Raw genomic sequence first — 19,518 nt, forward strand, 5'->3', positions numbered from 1 at the left:
TGGAAGAGGGCTTAGTCCTCGTGGGGAGAGGAATAACGTTTCTGGAAGAAGCCCTGGTTTCTGACGCTAGACTGTAAATTTACTTGCACAAAAACACGCGTGCAGTGTGGACACCTGGCGAGTTTTTGCGCAAAAAGAGCTGTTCTTGCACAAGCAGCCACCAGTGTCGACGTAGCCATAGGGTTCTAATGTCCCAGGAGAGCCCTCTTGATCCAAAGGAATGGAGCCTTCTTGTCATTTTAGTTTGTTATTTTAAAAAAATGGTGTCAGCTAAAATGGAAAAAGGCCCAAATTCTGGAGTAAATGAGTTGTATCCCCCCGAACGCGACCCATATAATTATATTGCTAGCATTATAGTGTTCTATTTCCCTATGTGAACAAGTCCTGCCACAATAGTTTTGAGATGTGTGACCTGCCCTTGTTCTTTGCAAGTGGGCGTTAGGGCAAAAGCCCAAAGGTGATTAGTGAAAACTCACCATTTGTAACGGTTTCACTACTAGTGCTGTGGGAGTAGGAAAAGGAAAGGAGGAAGTTGCCAGTTTGGAATGGTATGTTTCCATGCAGTGCTGCTGCATTTGGGGGGAGAGGGAGAGAAGGGGGCAGTTGTCTAGGGCCCAGCAATCACCATGGTAACAGCAGTGGCTGGAGTCCTGGGCCTTTGAAGGGGCTGGAGTCCTAGGCCCAGGCAGCATGTTCTGGGTGGTGCTGGGAGCAGGAGGTGCAGTGTAGTCCAGGTGGCACTGAGGACTGGAGGCTCCTAGACAGGCCCGGCCTTACAGCAATGCAAGCAAGGCGGTTGCCATGGGCCCCAGGCCTTCAGGGCCCTGCGCTACCTGGCACTTGCCCACCCGGCTGCTCACTCACTGCCCTGGCTGGGAGCCTCCCGGCCATGTGGTTCAGCCAACCACAACATGTCGCCTTGGGCCCCCCAAACTCGTAGGCCAGGCGTACTCCTAGTCCCACCCCTTCTGCCTGATACCGAGCCCCCTTCAAGGGGCCCAGAGTCGAGCTCCCTCCGCGATTGTCCAGAGCCCGGCGAAGTCCCTTGCCAGCCCTATTTTCGTGCTCAGCTGACAGTTGTTTCCACGTGCGGGATGGAATGCCAAACGGGATGTGATCCCTGACAAACCAGGGAAATTAAGCTGATCCTCATGCTGTGTTGAAACTCGTCCTGCATACGCTCACCCCTTTCCTGCAGGCATCCCTTTTCTGTTGTATTTGTCATTAAGGGACACTGTGGAAAACAAGTCATTTCCGGCGGAGACCACCACACACCCTCCGGGATGCCGGCGACACAACTCCCAGTGGTAAGGAAATGTGTATACAATCTCACCTCTACCAGGCAGGATCCAGAGCTATGTAGGGCACTGACGTGAGTGGTGCCAGTTAAACAGATGGTCAAGGAAACATTGATCTGGGAAAGAGCAAAATCGCTGCTGGAGAATATGGGGTTTGCTTCCAAAACAATGAGTAGGCATCTCCAGCTAGCATATGCTGCACTTCACAACATATGTTGTGGTGGAACTATGCAAGCCTTGTAACCCCAAGACTATGCCTGTAGCCCCCTCCCCCTTACCCTGAAGGCAAACAAGCACATTCTCCTTTCTCCTCTCATGAGAGTACACCCAAGAGAGTACAAAATGTTGAAGATGTGGGTCATGCCCCACCTATGCTTTATAAAAATTGTCTCCTGAATAAGAATGAGCATAACTTTTAAAAACGCTTTAAGCAAAAATGTATCATGTAGCCTCTGATTTAACGTTACACTCTGCCGAATCTGTATATTCTATTTTTATACAGGTATCATTTTTATGTGTGACGTTAGACATAGGATGTGGGAATCCGTTTATAATTCCCAATGTGCTAATGAGGGCCATTAGTGACACTCAACGACTTGTGAATGGCCGCATTTATCCTATAAATCCAAACTGTGGTTGGTCCTAGAAAGACCTGTGACCCTGCCACCTGGTATTGGAATCCATCTAGACCCTGGTATTTTTCCATAGGGTAGGATGGTGCTGAACAAAGAACTCCCTGAATGGGGAATGTCTGGTTAAGCACTGAAAAGCCATAATGTCTTGGTCTACAGTTGGCCTGTGAAACTGTGGAGCTCACTCTTTGAAGACACAAGGAACTTTGAAGAAGCTGTAGACCAAGTGAGAGTGAAAGCGCAAATCTGACTGGAAGCATTTACCTGGAATAAGACCAGCTATTTAAAGTAAGAATTTACATGTAATAAGGTTCTTAGTGGATTAGCTAAGCATTTTTGTGCATTTTGATTTAGTAGCTTATTTTGATCTGACAATTTTCCCTTAAAACACATTAGTTTATAAGTAGTTGCAAGAAAGCATAAAAAGTAGGATTGATCATCAAGCTCTGGGTACATAATTACTAAATGGGGAAAGGGAAGCAACCACTGTGCATATCTCCCTTTCATGGATACAGGGAGCAAACGTTAGGAGCTTTCTCTGTGTAAAACTTTTACACAGGAAACCAACCCCCAATGGGATCAAAACCCCAAATGAATGCATCTTACTCTGAGTACTGGGCCTTTAGATCTGAGACCTGTTGGAACTGAACTAGTTCAGTGTTGTTCTGCAAGAGGGAAGTAGTCCCAAATCTGTGCCTTGTTTGGGGGAGACCAGAGGATCTGCAGGACAGGTTGGTAGGAAGCCCCAGAGGGTAGGAAAGCAGGTATCAAGGTTGTCCCTGATCAGGCCACTCGGGGGCCTTGTGTGATTTCGACAGGAAAGGCTGTTTTAACTAGGGTGATATAATTATATGTACATTTCTCCATGCTGAGTGTGTTGTAGCTTGCCCTCCAGCGTGTGTGATGCTTATGTGTCTCAGTTTTGCTTAGCAAAGCCCTCTCCCCATGCTCTAAGAGTGGGTACGAATTATACTATTAATCATTTTCTCAAGACAGCCCTGTAGCAGCTCCATGCTCCAGGTAATTCTACAACTGCTCTGTGCTGGGCTGACAAAGCAGCTGGATGTGTTTTGATTCCGGTCACGCCAGCCGAGTGCAGCAAGTCACAGACTGGAAGAAGCTGTCACCCCACACTATGCCACCTGATTTACTGCAAAAATCCCCTCTCCCCAACTTCATCCATGGACTGGATCAGGGGTCAGAACAGTTTTGTTGTGAATTAGGACAATTGTGTTGAATGTTGACCAAATTCCTACTTCTCTGATAAGATGCAAACCAGCTGTAGTGGGTTAAGAGTGGTTTCATGAAATGATTGGATGCCACTGTGGGGGCATCATTATAATACTGTCTAATGGCTCATTGGTGATTTCTCTATATAGGTACAGGTTTTGCCCCCTAGTACATTGACAAACCTCACTATCCTTGCAGCTGCCTCAAAAGTAGCTATGCTCTAGTTTGGGTAGGGAATTCAAGGAGGTTTTATGAGCTCCATACACAAGTGGTTAGACAAATGGTCAAGAACCATTCTGCTCTTCTAAGCTAGTAACGTGTTTATCCTCACTAAACCCCCGGAGCATGGAAGTATTAGCCCCATGTCGCAGATATGGTAATGAAACACTAAGGCCAGCTCGATACTAGACCCGGAAGGTCAGCTCAAGGTACAAAATGCCAGTTATGTAAATAATGTATCTGGAGTTGACTTACCGTAAGCCAAGCTTGGCGCCATTGCCACTGTGGGAGACTGATGAGAGGAAATGCTCCTGTCAGCTTCCATTACTCCACGGGACGGGTAGGAGTACTGGCACTGACTTGGGGGAAGGTGCCCTCAGCATTTGATTTAGTCGGTCCTTACTAGACCCACTAAATCAAATGTCAGAAGATTGATCTCCAGCACGGCAAGTGGCATGGGCAGCTGCTAATGTTGGCACAGCCGTTCCAAAATTACCTACCCATCCTGGCTGCTCTGGCAGGCTAGGACCACAGTGTGGCAGCCCTGCTTCCTGGCTACCAGGAAGGGCTGGGGCCACAGCACTGCAGTCCTGGCCTCCACATGGCCAGGAAGAATTGGGCTGGCAGTGGGCGTGGCATGGCTCCAGGGGTGGGGCCTCAGGTGGAAGGGGAAGGGCTGGGGCTTGCCTTCCGCAGCTAGGCCTTCACCCGCTTCCCATGGCTGGTGGGCCTGGTTGGCTTCCATTGACTTCAAGGCTGATTGGGCTAATGGGGGCCAGATCCACAGCATAAATGTTGAACACTTCCTGTTATGCATAATTCTGTTATTTGTATTCCTCCCTCTCTCCGCTGGTTCCTGATATTCTTTTGCATGGACTCGTTAGCCTGCCTGCCTTATGCAAGCCGTGTCAACATGTTGGCTGGCTGTGCAAACATGTGCCTTGTATTACTGAGGCTGTCCTGAAGCACTCCCTTGGGTGTAGGTTTTGCTCGACCTTAGTCCATTTTTATCTTCTCTTGCAAACATATGGTCTCGCAGTCAGACCTTTTCTGTACCCTGTTCTAGCCCTGGTTTGCTTTGACAAACATGGACAAAGCTATACCTTTGCCATACGACTGGATTGCCCCGTCCCTTCCCCCAGGCTGTAGCTCAGATATTGCAGATTCTTGGCAAAAAACAGAGCCTGCCTGGAGTAATTTCGAGGCTCCCCCGTAGTAGGGACATGCTATTAAGATTTTGGTAATTATTTCAAATTTTGTTATTTTGAAAAAATTTTCTGGTGTAGACATACCCTTCAAGTAACAAGCGTAAACTTACTTCAAGTATCAGTCTTTAAACTTCTGGACAAGGCTTAGTGCCGCTGAGGTCAGAAAAAGGGGTCAGATCCCAACACAGTACACTGTGTAGTTCTACTACTTTAATGCTGCCTTGTGTGTTTGAAATATCCGGCTGAAGGTCAAAAGACTACTCTGACCATTGTTCTGGTGATGTAAGGGTAGGGTTTAGCAAATCAACCATAGAAATGAACAGACATGAAAGAACTATACACTGTAGAACATCTCTTGTGTATGTTATACATCTTATTTTTTTCTTTATTCTTATGCCAATGGGACTCCAGCTACTGTAATCCCTAGACATAAATACTCCACCCACATGTGAATGTTGCACAAAATGAGAGTTCTTATCTTGCTTAGCAGGAGAGGCTAGCAAGAGCTGACAGAGGTAGATTTGACTCTGAGTACCTTTGCCACCTGTCAGGACATCTTGGTGTCTCCTTCTAAAGCAGCTAACTCTGGAACCTGAAGCTAACGGCTCTTTTCTACCCCAGCAACTGGAAATCTGTATTTCCATTGCCGGCTGTATTTGTTAAATACATTCCTCTTCAAATGTCTTTACCTTATGATGTGCTGGCTCTGCAAGAAAGACAAAAACATTTCCCAAATAAAAAAGATCTAAACTCATTTAGGACTAAAACCAAGGGCCAGAATTGTAGATGTGTCCCAATGGAAAGGCTGGCTTGAGAGGAGTGAGTTGATGCCCCCAGTAATGAAAGTCACACAAAAATGAATAAGGCTATATTTTTGTAACGAAGGATGGGAAAAGCAAACATTTATGAATGAGGACTGAATAGATGAGCATAAGGGTTCCTTTTTGTTTAAAACAGCTTCATTTGCTCCGCACAGATGGTTTGGGGTGTTGTTTCTCCCCAAGGGTGCATCTACACTGCACTGTAACTCAAAATAAGATATGCAATTTGAGCTACGCAAATTGCATATCTTATTTTGATGCTATTTTGAAATAGCTTTTTTCGTTAAAGCGCTATTCCAAAATGTCCCTTACTCGTAGAATGAGGTATATAGGGATGTTGGAATAGCAAGCCTGAAATAACAGGTTTGCTTGTGAAGACACAAGATAGCTATTTTGGTATACTCTGGTATCCCGAAATAGCCTTGCAATGTAGACATACCCTAAGAGTGCACACGGTGGGGCTAGCATGATTAGGACTCACCTGGTCAGAAGACCCAAAGGTTTAAAGGTTCAAAAAAGAGCTAGATATATTCAAAGCTAGGTTAGGTCCATCAATGGCTATGAGCCAGAATGGGTAGGAATGGTATCCCTAGCCTCTGTTTGTGTGAAAATGGGTGGGAGAGGGATCACATGATGGTTACCTATTCCGTTCACTCCCTCTGGGGCATCTGGCATTGGCCATTGTTGGAAGACAGTATACTGAGCTAGATGGACCTTTGGTCTGACACAGTGTGGCCGTTGTTATGTTCTTACGATTTGTGTGCAAATCTCTTCCATGGTGATTGTATGGCTACATAATAACAGTGGATAGGTAGTTGCCACTACTCCAAACTGGGGAATCTTCTATTCAGATACACACACACCCCCTTCTCCCTTGAGCCACATCTCTGGAAGTTTTCTGATAGTTACATCCTTTTTATTTGCAGTTCTTATTCATATACAAATGCATCCACATTCTGAGTCCTCACACAGAATTAGAAACAGAGGCAATTAAATAGAAACAAGAAGTCAGGTTGCTTTTTTAGTATTTATTGGCACCTATTTTTTCAATCAGAAGGTGGGAATTTCAGAGGAGCTCATTGGAAAAAAATGGAGAAAAAATGTGATTGGGTGTCTTAACAGTCTAAGACCTCATCTACACAACCGTGGACCATTGTTATGCAATGCCAGCTACGTGAATGTAGCTGAAGTTGATGTACTTAGATCTACTTACCTGCACTGCAGCAAGTCAATAGTAGATGAATCCCGTCAACTCTGCCTACACTCTTCATTCCGGTGGAGTACCGAAGTCGACGGGAGAGAGCTCGGTGGTCTATTTATCGCATCAAGCTGCAATTAATCGACCCCTGCTGGATTGATCACTGCCTGTTGATCCAGCAGGTAATGTTGCCATGCCCTTAAAATCCCAAACAGAAGCAATGAAACTGCAACCAGATCCAATGCTATGGCTCTGGGTGATCCCAGTCCAATCCCTCAGATACCACTGAGAGAGAGAAAGCATGAACAAGGGGAGTCGCACTGGAAAATGGTGGCTGGGAAGCTATCACCATAAAGCACCAAGAGTGCTTTGTAATCGAAGCTAAAGCACATGTCCAGCCATGACTTTCAACCAGTAGACACATTTGCCCTCCTGCGTTTCCCAGGCAGGTGCTGCAAAGCGGCATTAATTGGCTCAGTCGGGGCTGTGGAGCGGTGATCCGATAGCCTGTGACAGCCCTTTTAGCCAACTTTGAAATCGATAAAACCAAGTTGCAGGAGTTTCATGTTTTATTAGCATCTAGGCCCAACCTCGTGTCTAGCAGAGAATGATGTAAAAGAATGGAAATGAGATTACCCACGATTTGCATTTTAACTGCTAATTTAGCAAAGAAAACCACAGCAGGAGGCATGTGTGTTCCACACAAAATCATACAAAAGTCTCTCTTTATTAAATATACATTATTTACAGTTTGACTTTCTTCTGTACAACAGTAACCATAGAAAACAAAAGAAGCTAAGGCTAAATTGTTGTTGTTTTAATCCCATACAGTGTAGTAAGACATGTTACATGGTCTACAAAACTGACGTGGACCGAGGCAACGTCCTGTGGGATTCCCTTCAGAAAACCAGACAGTGGAAGGAAAAGCTAGACCTCCATTTTGTTTTGTTTTTTTACTGTAACTGAGAGACTCTTGCGCTACCTGGTTTGCCTCGCTATTTCATCTACCACCCTTTCAAAGGATTTTAGAGTAGCACAACATAAAACAAATGAGAAGATGTCCTTATGTGGAAAAGGCAGTTTGTGTTACTTCTAAAGAGTATATAATGGGTTTTTACGGGAGGGATTGCGGCTTTTCTTGCTCGGGGACTATGTTTAGTGGATTGCGTGGCTTTGCTTTATATAGAGAGTGGAATTCACCTCAGTGCAGTGAGGGCCTGATCCCAAAACCCGTTAAGTCAACAGAAAGACTTCCATCATTATGGGGGGGGGGGTATGTGTCTGAGAGAGAGAATTTCCAGGCCCCTGGGGGGTGGAGGGGTAGCGCCTCAACCCAGGAAGGGGCAGGGCCTCAGGTTGAAAGAATGGGACTGAAGACAACCAATGCTCGGCATCCCCCAGACCACACTGAGTTCCCCGCCAATTCTTAGTACCGCCCTGCTCACCCACAGCAATGTGAAGGGTGCAAGAATATCTGTCAGCACTGCTATGGTAGCTGGAAGCCCTGGGGCCTTGAGAATTTCCGGGCTTTCGGGCAAGTAGCTTCCCCTCCCCCCATCAGCAGGCCTGCATAGTTATCAAGGGGGTGTGAATCGGGCTATGAACCTCCCTGGGGTCCTGAAGGCAACTTAAACTCTCAGCAAGGGCTTCTAAGTTTTGTAAAAGGCCCCTGTCGTTCCCGAAGGAGAGGTGTGCACTGAACCCAGCTAGCACTGGCTGGGACCGAGGACTGGAAAGTTCCACCTTGGATTTACAGACAACAGGTCTGCCTTGCTGTAGGTGATGGGAGGCTATGTTACAGGCCACAAGGCTCTCTGGTGGAACACCGTGGCCCTGGGAAGGACTGCACATGGATCTGCCCCAGTATGTTCCCGCCAAAAGTTTCCAGACAGGAAGCAGGTATGAAGTGTGGTGATATTCAGACATGACAGACTACATTAATATTTCCCTTCAAGACACTCCCAGGCAGTTGCTCGTGGTGGAGTACCGGAAGCAAACAAGCCTAACTTGTCTTCTCTCCAAAGATTCACAGGCTCGTGTTGGATTTCTGATTAACCTACTGTGTGGCAAGCTCTCCAAGGAGCTGTGGACTTCCTGCCTCTCAATCTGAGCTCCGAAGACACAGGGCCACTTCTGTACATGACAGGGGAGGCTGATATCGGTAGCAATGACAAAGCACGGTGAGAAAATATTTTCTTGCAAAGACACAAGAGGAAGCAGGAACTTAGACGTGGCACACGGATGTGAGTACGCATTTCCTCAGGGCAGAGGAATTTTGGTTGCCGCTTTCAAGTGGAATGGCCTTTGGGGTCAAGTGCCATCCATAAGCCAATAACGAGCATTGTGGGGAAAGAGCTGCCATTAGCATGTTAATAGTTACACTCCTACGGTAAAATGCTATCGCCCCCTCCCCCATGGCAGATGAGACTGTATGTAAAGACTAGCTCCTGGAGCTCCTAGGCTGCGTCTACACTGGCATGATTTTCCGGAAATGCTTTTAATGGAAAAGTTTTCCGTTAAAAGCATTTTCGGAAAAGCACGTCTAGATTGGCAGGACGCTTTTCCGCAAAAGCACTTTTTGTGGAAAAGCGTCCGTGGCCAATCTAGATGCGTTTTTCCACAAAAAATCCCCGATCGCCGTTTTCACGATAAGGGCTTTTTTGTGGAAAACAAATCTCTGCTGTCTACACTGGCCCTTTTGCGCAAAAATTTTTCAAAAAAAGACTTTTGCCTGAACGGGAGCAGCATAGTATTTCTGCAAAAGCACTGACAATCTTACATGAGATCGGCAGTGCTTTTGCGGAAATTCAAGCAGCCAGTGTAGACAGTTGGCAAGTTTTTCCACAAAAGCAGATGAGTTTGCGGAAAAACTTGCCAGTCTAGACACAGCCCTATTGTATTGCAGTGTCTTTTTAGACTTCTAGCGCCTTTGGTTGGCAGGGGAGGGGCATGGAAACAGACCTTCCTCTGGTGTAATCCGCAGCACTCCACTGACTTCGGTGGAGAGCCATTGATTTCGAGCAGTCGAGGCCAGGGACCACATTTTTTTCTTAGTGCCTTGTGGTGTACAGAGTCCATGGCAAATCTGCATCATTAGAATATTGGTCTTTGCTAACTTTTGACTCCTTTCCCAACCCCTAAACCATTCTTCCCACATGCCAAGGAAAAAATAGAGAGATCGCGAACAGAGAGGGTTGGCGTTGAAGCAACCTGCGGCCTTAACCCTTCCTTTACTCTGTCTTTTTTCCTGTTTTGAGTCTGCAAAGAGACCACAAGCAAACGACTAGCTTACAAATTACAATAGTTCACCAGTGTGTCCCCCCCTCCCGCCCTTAGAATAACTTAGTGCAAAAGATCACACAAGTAAGGTAGTAATACACTGAAATAGTTCAAAATCCTTGAGGCATGGCTCAAAAGGAACAACAGAAGCAAACAAAATAGCATTCAGGCTAAACATGCCTTGCCCCTGAAATAAAATTATCTTTAGAAGTTCACAAAGAAAACATACACAGCAGGGCCTCATGGATTTCCATGAGACATCAAGGACTTATCAGTGATTGAAGAAAAAAGCCGCAAAGCCCAGAACTCAATTAAAGAAATAATTGTTTTAAGTCTTGTGGCTGTGAAATAACTGGCTTTAGGAAAGGGAATAAGAACAAAGGGCGTGATGCAACACCCAGCAAAGTCAATAGGAAGTCTCCTATGGAAGCTGGATCAGGTTGGAAAGGGATTTAACTGCCCCGCTTGCCTTGTATGATAGGAAAGCATTGCAAAGCTATGAAATAGCACTTGTGTTTAGGAGCCTAGTAAGGGCTCAGCTTTCACCTGGGCATCGTTTGTCGTCTGCAAAAAGAATAACCAGTTTGTACCTATGAATGCTTTGCACAGCATAACAACAACTCTCAGAAGCAGTAGACGAATGCCATCTACATTGGACATTTTGTTCTAGGTATCAGCTTGTGTGATCGTTTAAAAAGATGAAGAAGTGGGTTGTGCCCACGAAAGCGCACGATACCATCTGTATTTTTTTTTGTCTGTGACTGAACAAAATTAAAAAACAAATAGTCTTGTACCACCTTAGAGACGAACCCAGCTACCCTCTGAAACATGTGTGATTTTGACAGCACTAAGATAGTAGCTTTAAAAGAAGGCCAGATTCTGCTCCTGGTTACACTAGTGCAAATCCAGAGTAACTCAGCTGATTTCACTGGATTTACTGCACATTTACTTTGGTAAGAGAGCAGATTTGGGGCCAAATAGGTCTTTTGATGCCACAAGGGATGAAAAAAGAAACTTAAAGGTGTCCAATGAAGGCAGTTTACAAAGTGCTTCCAAAAACTAAAAGTCTGGTCCAGATGCCAATTAAATTAATGTCCAAACTACAATTGACTTCAACAGGAAAAGGATTGAGCCGGTTAGGTTAGGCAGCTAAGTCATACTGTATCAGCTGTTGTACTAGCCCGTGTGTGTGAAACATTGCACACTATTTAACAAAAGCATCAATTAAAGGATTAAACCAATAGTTAAACCCTTCCCGTTGGAGATGTCACTATCACTGTACACTAGGCATTTGCGTAACCTGGGCAGCACTATTCTGTAAAGATTGACAGTTTCAACAAGCACACAAGGCCTGATGATCTAACTTAGGGGTTGCTAGCTTGCAGAGGGTGTGTGTGTGTGTGTGTGTGTGTGTGTGTGTGTGTTGAAAGTCTTTTTTTTTTTAAAGAAACACAAAAAGCTTTAGGAGCCTTTAGTTTTATTTCAAAATGGGAGCGAGGATCAGCTCTTCAATGACACTTGAAATCAATGGGAATGAAATGCCTCGCCTGTTTAGGTGCCTAAAAATGCCACTAAGGCACCTAAACCTGCTTAGGCACTTTTGAAAATCCCATTAATTTAATACTTACTTCTTAAGTGCCTAAATGCCTTTGAGAATTTAGCCCCAAGGCGTATAGGAGCCATGGTAGCTTCTCAGAGCTACATTTCAGTTGATTTCAATGGCCCTTGTGAAAACCCCTCTGGGCACCTATCCAAATCTTTAAACTCCTGAAGCGCTTTGAAAATCTGACCCTCAGACCCACCTGAAAAGTGACTTTGCTATAACCTCTCAGAAGTGCCCAAGTCACTTGGTGACCTGACTGCTGTACCTTTGTGGCACACACCTGACATGGGAATTGGAGTAAGGATTTCAGGACCTGACCAAAACACTTCAAAATGGGGGATGAGCTCAGTTAGTACGTGAGGCTACAGCTATAGGACGAGGTAGGGGTATGACTCCCCTGCTCACATACAAGTGGCCCCACGAGCTCTCTGGGAGCGAGTATGGCTATAAACAGCAGTGTAGCCTCGCTAGCACAGGTAATGGTAGTGTAAGCATTATGCAGAACTGAACCTGGGACCTCTGAGGCTTAGTGCATAAGCCAGCTGGCTCTCAGCTAAGGCTGTAGAGCAAACTCATTCTCTCTCTCTCTGTAAGCGGTCTGAGTGCCACTCCATGGGACAGTGAGACACACCCCGTAGGTGTGTGGATTACATACACATAGCTGAGCCAGGCTGACTGCCTCCTGCTCCAATAACAAATCCAGATGGAGACTCAAGTTGAGAAGTACATTAAAGAGAATGCACTGAAGGACAGATCCAGTACTCCAATCCTGTTCCTACAGAAGTCAACTCAAGTTTTCATCACGGCTTCAATAAAAGCAAGAACAGCACAAGAATGGACTGACATTTTCTGGACTTTGTTTTCTGGGTTGAAAATTGAGCTTTTTTCCAAAAATGATACTTTTTTGGAAACATTTCAATAGCATCAGAATTGTCCATACACTCACTTGAGCTACTGTAATAGAGTTAGCTAGCAAACAAAAAATATTGCAAAAAAAATTGTTTTCCCACTGGGGGCTTGGTAAGTGACAAAAAAAAAAAAAGGATTTAGAGAACAATTTTGGTGAAGAAAAGTGAAAGTAAATTGGGATAAATGGAAAGTGGATCTGTTCTGAATCCTGCAAAATGGCATGAACATTGAAATTTTGAGTTTTCCCCAACAAAATATTTTCCCATTTTTGACCAGTCCCAGTGAGTATATTAATAAACAGATAGTGGGTGAATAACAGAAAGCAGATCCAAACCAATAAAAAAGAAAAATTAGCTGGATTGTTTGCTTCCTACATTTAATGCAGCATGTTCTCATTTTCCAGGATGCTAATTTTTACTTTCCATTATTTTTTCTTTGCAAGAATATAATGGGCTAGTTTATAATTTTGAGTATAACATGCATACAAAATTTGTTAACTCATCTAAGCAGGTTCTTATTAGTTTGAATAACTATGTGTTTATGTCCAATATAGCTGTATGTATAGACAATTGTATCTATCCTTGTGTATGACCCCTACACTCACCGGAGCCTGACTAAATTTTCCTGACACTTTGTTAATCTTACCTCACGTGCCCTGTAGAAAGATGTTTAATAATGGTGATTAAAAAATTCCTTTAATTTACCCATTGAAAGAGTTACCCCGGGTGAGTATAATTTTGCCTCATGGAGTGTGACACTTGAAGTATTTGAGTAATTTCACTGAAATTAATGCAACTGTTCACATGCTTAAAATTCAACATGTACTGAAGTGGTTTGCTAGATTGGGAATTCTACTTGTGTTGTGGGAACCCCAGATGCAGCACTGCAGCTGTATGGCCTCCATGAGGGAATACCCATAGCTACACCCACTTCTCATGCACGTACCTATCCAGAGCTATATATCGGGCCACCAACACTATTCCAAATACAAATATCTAACTAGCTACTGCCACAGTCATGCACTGCTACTCTGCCTTGCAGGTGTTCCTAGCCAAAATTTGCAGGTATCTGATGACTTGCATTAAGAACAGCCATACAGGGTCAGACCAAAGGTCCATCTAGCCCAGTAACTTGTCTTCTGACAGTGGCCACTGCCAGGTGCCCCTGAGGGAATGACAAGAAGAGATAATCATCAAGTGATCCATCTCCTGTCATCCATTCCCAGCTTGTGACAAACAGAGGCTAAGGACACCATTCCTACCTATCCTGGCTAATAGCCAGTAATGAACCTATCCTCCATTAATTTATCCAGCTCTTTTTAAAACCCTGTTAAAGTCCTGGCTTTCACAACATCCTCTGGCAAGGAGTTCCACAGGTGGACTGTGTGTTGTGTGAAGAAAAACTTCTTTTTGTTTGTTTTAAATCTGCTACACCTATTCATTTCATGTGGTGACCTCTAACTCTTGTGTTATGGGAACAGGTAAATAACTTTTCCTTATTTACTTTCTCCACACCAGGCATGATTTTATAGACCTCTGTCACATCTCCCCTTAGTCATCTCTTTTCCAAGCTGAGAAGTCCCAGTCTTTTTAATCTCGTCTCGTATGGCAGCTGTTCCTTACCCCTAATCATTTTTGTCACCCTTTTTTGACCTTTTTCCAATGCCAAGGTATCTTTTTTGAGATGTGGTGAGCAGTATTCAAGACGTGGGCGTCCCATGGATTTACACAGAGACAGTAAGAGAGAGCATAAGGCAGAGACTCTCTCTTTGTTAATGATTCCCAACTTTCTGCTTGCTTTTTTGCCTGCCGCTGCCTCACAGTCCCCAGCAGCGGCAGGAGAAGCCGAGAAAGTTGGCCCCACTGCTGTGCTCTCCCAGCTGCACTGCTCCGGTGGTGGGGGCTGCACTGCAGATGGAGCAAAGCCGCGGGCCCGCCTTGCTCTACTTCCACTGCTGGTGAGTGCGGCGGGAGGCGGGCAGACCTCTGCTGTCAGTGCTGGCCCCACTAGCCCCAGGACCGCCTTGATTGGAGGAGGATACGGGGCAGAGGTGGAGCAAGGGGAGAGAAGAGGTGGGAGAGGGTGGAGAAAGGAGGCGGAGCAGGGTTGGGGAGAGGCGGGGCCTGAGTGGAGAAGAATTGGGTAGGCTGCGCGGGTAGGGTCATGTGACCAGTTGCCTTTGAGCAAGGGAATTAATAGCACCTTGTTAGTGAGAGCATTTCAAATGGGATAACCATGCTGAAAATAACGAAGAGAAAGTTGCAAAGAGGGAAATGACTATTTGTTCCTACGTAGGTTTGTTTCCCTGCCCTCCCATTGTAATATGAAAAGCAGAACAGCTTTCTCTAGGGAAGAAACTATTTCCTGAGGCTCTCATTAGATGCATTCCGTTCTGTACCTTTCCCTATCTTCCTGCTAATGAGTCCATCGTTAGGAGTCCTGGCATGCCAAGGCAGGCTCACATCACCAAATGCCTCTCAAACAGGAGACGCGTTAGCTTCTGGCTGGCAGCCAGGAGCTGTTTCTACAAACAGGAAGCTCCATCGCTTCATTCATTTTTAAGAGCAATTTAATAACATTCTTGGGGTTTTTTTATATGAATGAGCAGATTTTGGATCTCGTGTTTACGGTGGGACTGGTTTGTCGTCTTCTTTTGTTTGTTTTTAATTTGCCACAGTCACTTAAGGATTTGACCTCAGCACCTGATCCTTCTCTACATGATGTTAGTATACATATGCTGCACGGCTAATGTTTCAGACAAATCATCAGAGAAATGTACAGAGCACCTAAGTCCCACAAACCTCTTAAAACCCTTTCAGATTTAAGGTACTATGTTCCATGCTTCATCTAGAATTACTCTACAGTATCTTGGTTCTAAATAGCCAGACTTACTAGACGGAGGTACACAAGTTGCGCTGGAACAAATTTTGTCCAATGCTGTTTTCCTGTATTTTAAAAAAAATATTTGCAAGCCTAAAAGTTACAGTAAAAGGATTGCAGGATGGGGGAAGATGCTCAAAGAGAGAGAAAATAATAATTGTAACTTCTTGCCAGATTCCCAGCAGGTGAAAACTCATGTAACTCCATTTTTATGGCAAATTATGTCAACCGAGGATCTAGCTGATTCTTTATGTTTGGTGTAAATGCATTTTATAATAAACCAGGCGTTTTGGTCTCATTCTTCCCTGCTACTCTGTCTCACAAGCTGTGATGCTACTTATTTAGATACAGTATTTCACCTCTAGTTTATATAGAGCAGATACAGAGCAGTGAGCTAAAAGACTCCAGAAAACAATAGAAGACTTGAGAAATCCTGGAACTTAATAGGCAACCATGCAAGTTGGTGAATTTATTCTGTCCAGGGTAGAAGAGCAGGTCAGTTGAGATGCCGATGTAAATGTGGCAGGTTTTGGTGAAGGGAATGAGGCATTGTACTGGTGGCCAGCCTCAACGGTGCAGGGCCGTCTCCTTCCGAAAGATTAAAAGCTTGCAAATGGATGGGTACGAAAAGAAAAACAGGCCGGGGATTGGGAGGAGAGTAAGAAGGAATCCCACAGTCCATCAGATGAAATACTCCCGTTTGCACTCACTCACTGTGTTCTGTAAGTCAATGTCCATTTTAAAGGAACTGTCAAGGCGGTCGGGGTAGTCCTTCTCCTTCGTCTGGCTGCTTCGGTGCGTCTGTTTGTGCTGGTAGAGGAATCTGCTCATGATGGCCACAATGCAGAGGATGATGAATATTACGACAGCTATGACCCCTGGGAAAAAGGAAGGGAAAGTAAGAACAGGAAGTGAAAAGAGAGACACAGATTTTGCCAGGGGAGGTCTGGGCTCAGACCTCTAGCTGTGCCTCCCAGGGTACATCTACCAGTGGTACTGGAGTAGTCATTGGAGTGGGGTGCTGAGCTGCTCCCCAGTTATCAGCCCCTAGAGCCGGGGCTGACAACGGGGACCCCACATGCAGAGCCAGCAGCTGGGACCCTGGGGCTGGTGATGGAATCCCCAGGTACAGAACCAGCAGCCAGGCAGGATCTGTGGCTGAGCAGGGCCTGGGGCCAGCAGCTGGGACTCTCCACATGGGGCCGGCTGCTGCGTTCCTGGGGCTGGTAGCAAAGCCCCGATAGCTGGCAGCCAAACAGGACTCCAGCTAGCAGTGGAGCATCTAGGCAGGGCCTAGCAATTGGGACCTCAGGTGTTTGATCCGGGGAATGAGGCCAGCCGCTGGGATCCTGAGCACCAGGGGTGGGGTACCAGGCGCAAAACCTGGGGGTGCTGTAGCACCCACCGCACCACTACTTCCCATGCTTACACAACAAAGAACAACTCACTGCTGGTCCTTGCCAGTCAGCTGGGGCTTTCTACCCGGCACGAGGGAGGATCCAGCTCCCTTGCTCGGATTCCTCAAAGTGCTCAACATTGGCCTAATTCTGCTGGCCTCAAGCTCATTGGCACCCATGGGGGCAAGGGAGGCCAGTGCTGAATGCCTTTGAAAATTCTCTTCCCTCCTGCCTTCACATCTTCCCTTTCTGCAAAACTTTCTTCGCCAGGAGCGCTCTCCTCAATTGAACTTGGGTAAACCTTGTGGGAACGTGGCCCACAGAGTCTAGGTATTACTCAAAGCAGCCCACCTGAAAGCAACACACAGCTGGGATAAAGGGGATTGTTCAGGGAATATGGACAACCATCCGTGATGGTGCGGGCACCACTTTTGAATTAACAGTTGCCTTGGCTTATGGGATTTTCCCTGGGACCCGAGGAATCCCATTGCACATACCGCACTGAGCTTAGAGAATTCCAAGGACAGATTAGACTGGAACACTTCATTACATGAGCCTGTAGAAGTGTGGTCTTTGCACATAGCATTCACAGCTAAGCCATGTATCAGACAGATGCAGTCCATGTGCTGAAAAACTTAAGTCTTCTAAAAATGCACAAGAGCATCTGTTTTCCTATGTGTTTAGGGAGCATGTAAGACAGTGTTTCTTAAACTTTTTAAGGCCAAGGAACACCAAACAATATTTTTTTTTTTATGAGGAACAGCAAGGATTTTTTTGTTGAGCAAGAAAAAAAAATGTCACCTGCCCCTTTAAGGGTGGCCATTTTGAATTCTGTTGTTTTCCTGAGCACACCAGTGTGCCGCGGAACACAGTTTAAGAAACACTGATGTAGGATTATAGGTCATGACTAGGAGATTGGGATGCTGCCATAACATTATTAACATTAATAATAAATGCAGCATTTCCAGCCTCATAATGCCCTGTGCTAGAGGAGAGCAGAAGATGAGGAAAGGGAGCTATGGAGCGCAAATATCCTATGAATTTGTTTTCTGGGGGAATAAAAATATTTTCGGATTGCATCATTCAAAAGAAAAAGAAGAAAAATATTACCTCCGATGACGGCTGAATCACTTCTGATTGCATTGGTGAGGGGTTCCCGCTCATCCGTCTTCCCAAAGGGATCTGCAGTTGATTAAATACAGAATAGCTGTTGTCTACTGGCAACATGCGGACCTTGCTTCAGCACTTGGAATGATGTTATCTACCCATGTCTGCTATCAAAATATGTGGCTTGGGGATTAGAGAATTTGATCAAAGAGGAGCCCTCTTCAAAACACAGGACTCAGGTGCCATCAGAGACAAAGCCATGAAACCACAAATGCACGAGGAGACAAAATGGGTAAAAACCAGTACCCTATCATCCTACCACAATGCCTCTGTTGACAACGGTAGGGACAATGGTACAATTCCAAGACTAAACAAAGGCGGAAGCATCTGGAAAGTGAGAAAACTAATAAAAGGTGTAGAGATTGGTTCTCTCCATCAGACTGAACCCAGTGTCAGAGAGGCAGAGGGGTGGCCTGTTGGAAAGGATCCCTCTCTCCAAGGCAGAAAAATGGTAGAACCCCAAGGCCACTCTTCCAAGTGGGATGCATTGCAAATTGGACATGTTCTGATCTTCCCCTCTCAGCTGCTACAGATCCTTCACGTTTCAGTTTCCATTCCCCCATTTCTGCTCTGAGTCTGCTCTGATTATCGTACGTAGGGTGTGCCCGATTATTTCTGTGGCACAGCAAGCTTCGCTTATCACTGAGGAAACCGGATATAGGAGTTTGGTTCTAACCTATAACGCTTGGGAACCCTCTAGAAGCTTCAAACACTCTGCAGGGTTCACAAAGCCTTTGCCATAGTTCAGCCCAACCAAAATGGGAATCAAATACCTTGCGCTTTGGTAGCTTCAAATCCAGATTATGGGTCAAGCTCTGAATGGAACAATAGTAAATTACACTCTCCCTGCCTGTCCCAGATCATGGAATCAGAATCATAAGGCTGGAAGAGACCTCAGGAGGTCATCAAGTCCACCCCCCCTGCTCAAAGTAGGACCAATCCCAACTAAATCATCCCAGCCAGGGCTCTGTCATAAAAACCTCTAGGGATGGATATTCCTCCACTTCCCTAGGGAACCCATCCCAGTGCTTCCCCATCCTCCTAGGGAGATAGTTTTTCCTAATCGCCAACCTAGACCTTCCCTACTGCAATTTGAGACCATTGCTCCTCATTCTACCATCTGCCACCACTGAGAACAGCCTCTCTGCATCCTCTTAAGAACCCCCCTTCAGGAAGTTGAAGGCTGCTGTCCAATTCCCCTTCACTCTTCTCTTTTGCAGACTAAATAAGCCCAAATCCCTCAGCCTCTCCTTGTAGGTCATGTGCTCCAGCAAATCATTATTGCCGCCCTCTTCTGGACTTTCGCCAAAGCGTCCATCTCCTTTCTGTAATGGGGAATCCAGACCTGGATGCACTACTCCAGATATGGTCTCTATCTATCTCCAGCTCTGCGTCTGAACCATGCAGCCAGTCTGTATCATCACAGGAAGGCTTTCATCTCAGCTCAGCCATTCCTCTCTTTGGTTTCTGTCTGTGGTAGCACAAAACTGCTGTTCTCCCTTTTATACGCCTCCGGGTTATAACACACAGGCCTGTTTGGGGCGCTGGAACTGACAGGCTCAGAAACAACTTTTATGTCATTGGCAGGCTATTCTTTTCAATGGTGAGAGTGGAAGCCTTTGGAAGAGATGCAAAATGCTACGATGATATTATTATTGAACATTTTTGCTTTTCTGC

At 45.5% G+C, this 19,518-nt stretch overlaps 1 protein-coding gene across 1 annotated transcript in view; it reads right to left on the minus strand.

Annotated features, from left to right (window-relative positions):
• Nucleotides 1-7,300: 7,300 nt before the first annotated feature.
• The window catches only part of CNTNAP5 (contactin associated protein family member 5), a 461,788-nt gene continuing 449,570 nt past the window's right edge, over nt 7,301-19,518 (minus strand). Inside the window, exons 23-24 of the mRNA XM_075933060.1 lie at nt 17,785-17,856; nt 7,301-16,155 (exon numbers count right to left, since the gene is read on the minus strand). Coding sequence (XP_075789175.1) covers nt 15,959-16,155; nt 17,785-17,856 — 269 coding nt within the window. The 3' untranslated portion in view covers nt 7,301-15,958. The remainder of the gene's footprint in view (nt 16,156-17,784; nt 17,857-19,518) is intronic.

This window comes from Pelodiscus sinensis, chromosome 7 (genome assembly GCF_049634645.1).
Source record: "Pelodiscus sinensis isolate JC-2024 chromosome 7, ASM4963464v1, whole genome shotgun sequence".
NCBI classification, from domain to species: Eukaryota; Metazoa; Chordata; order Testudines; family Trionychidae; genus Pelodiscus; species Pelodiscus sinensis.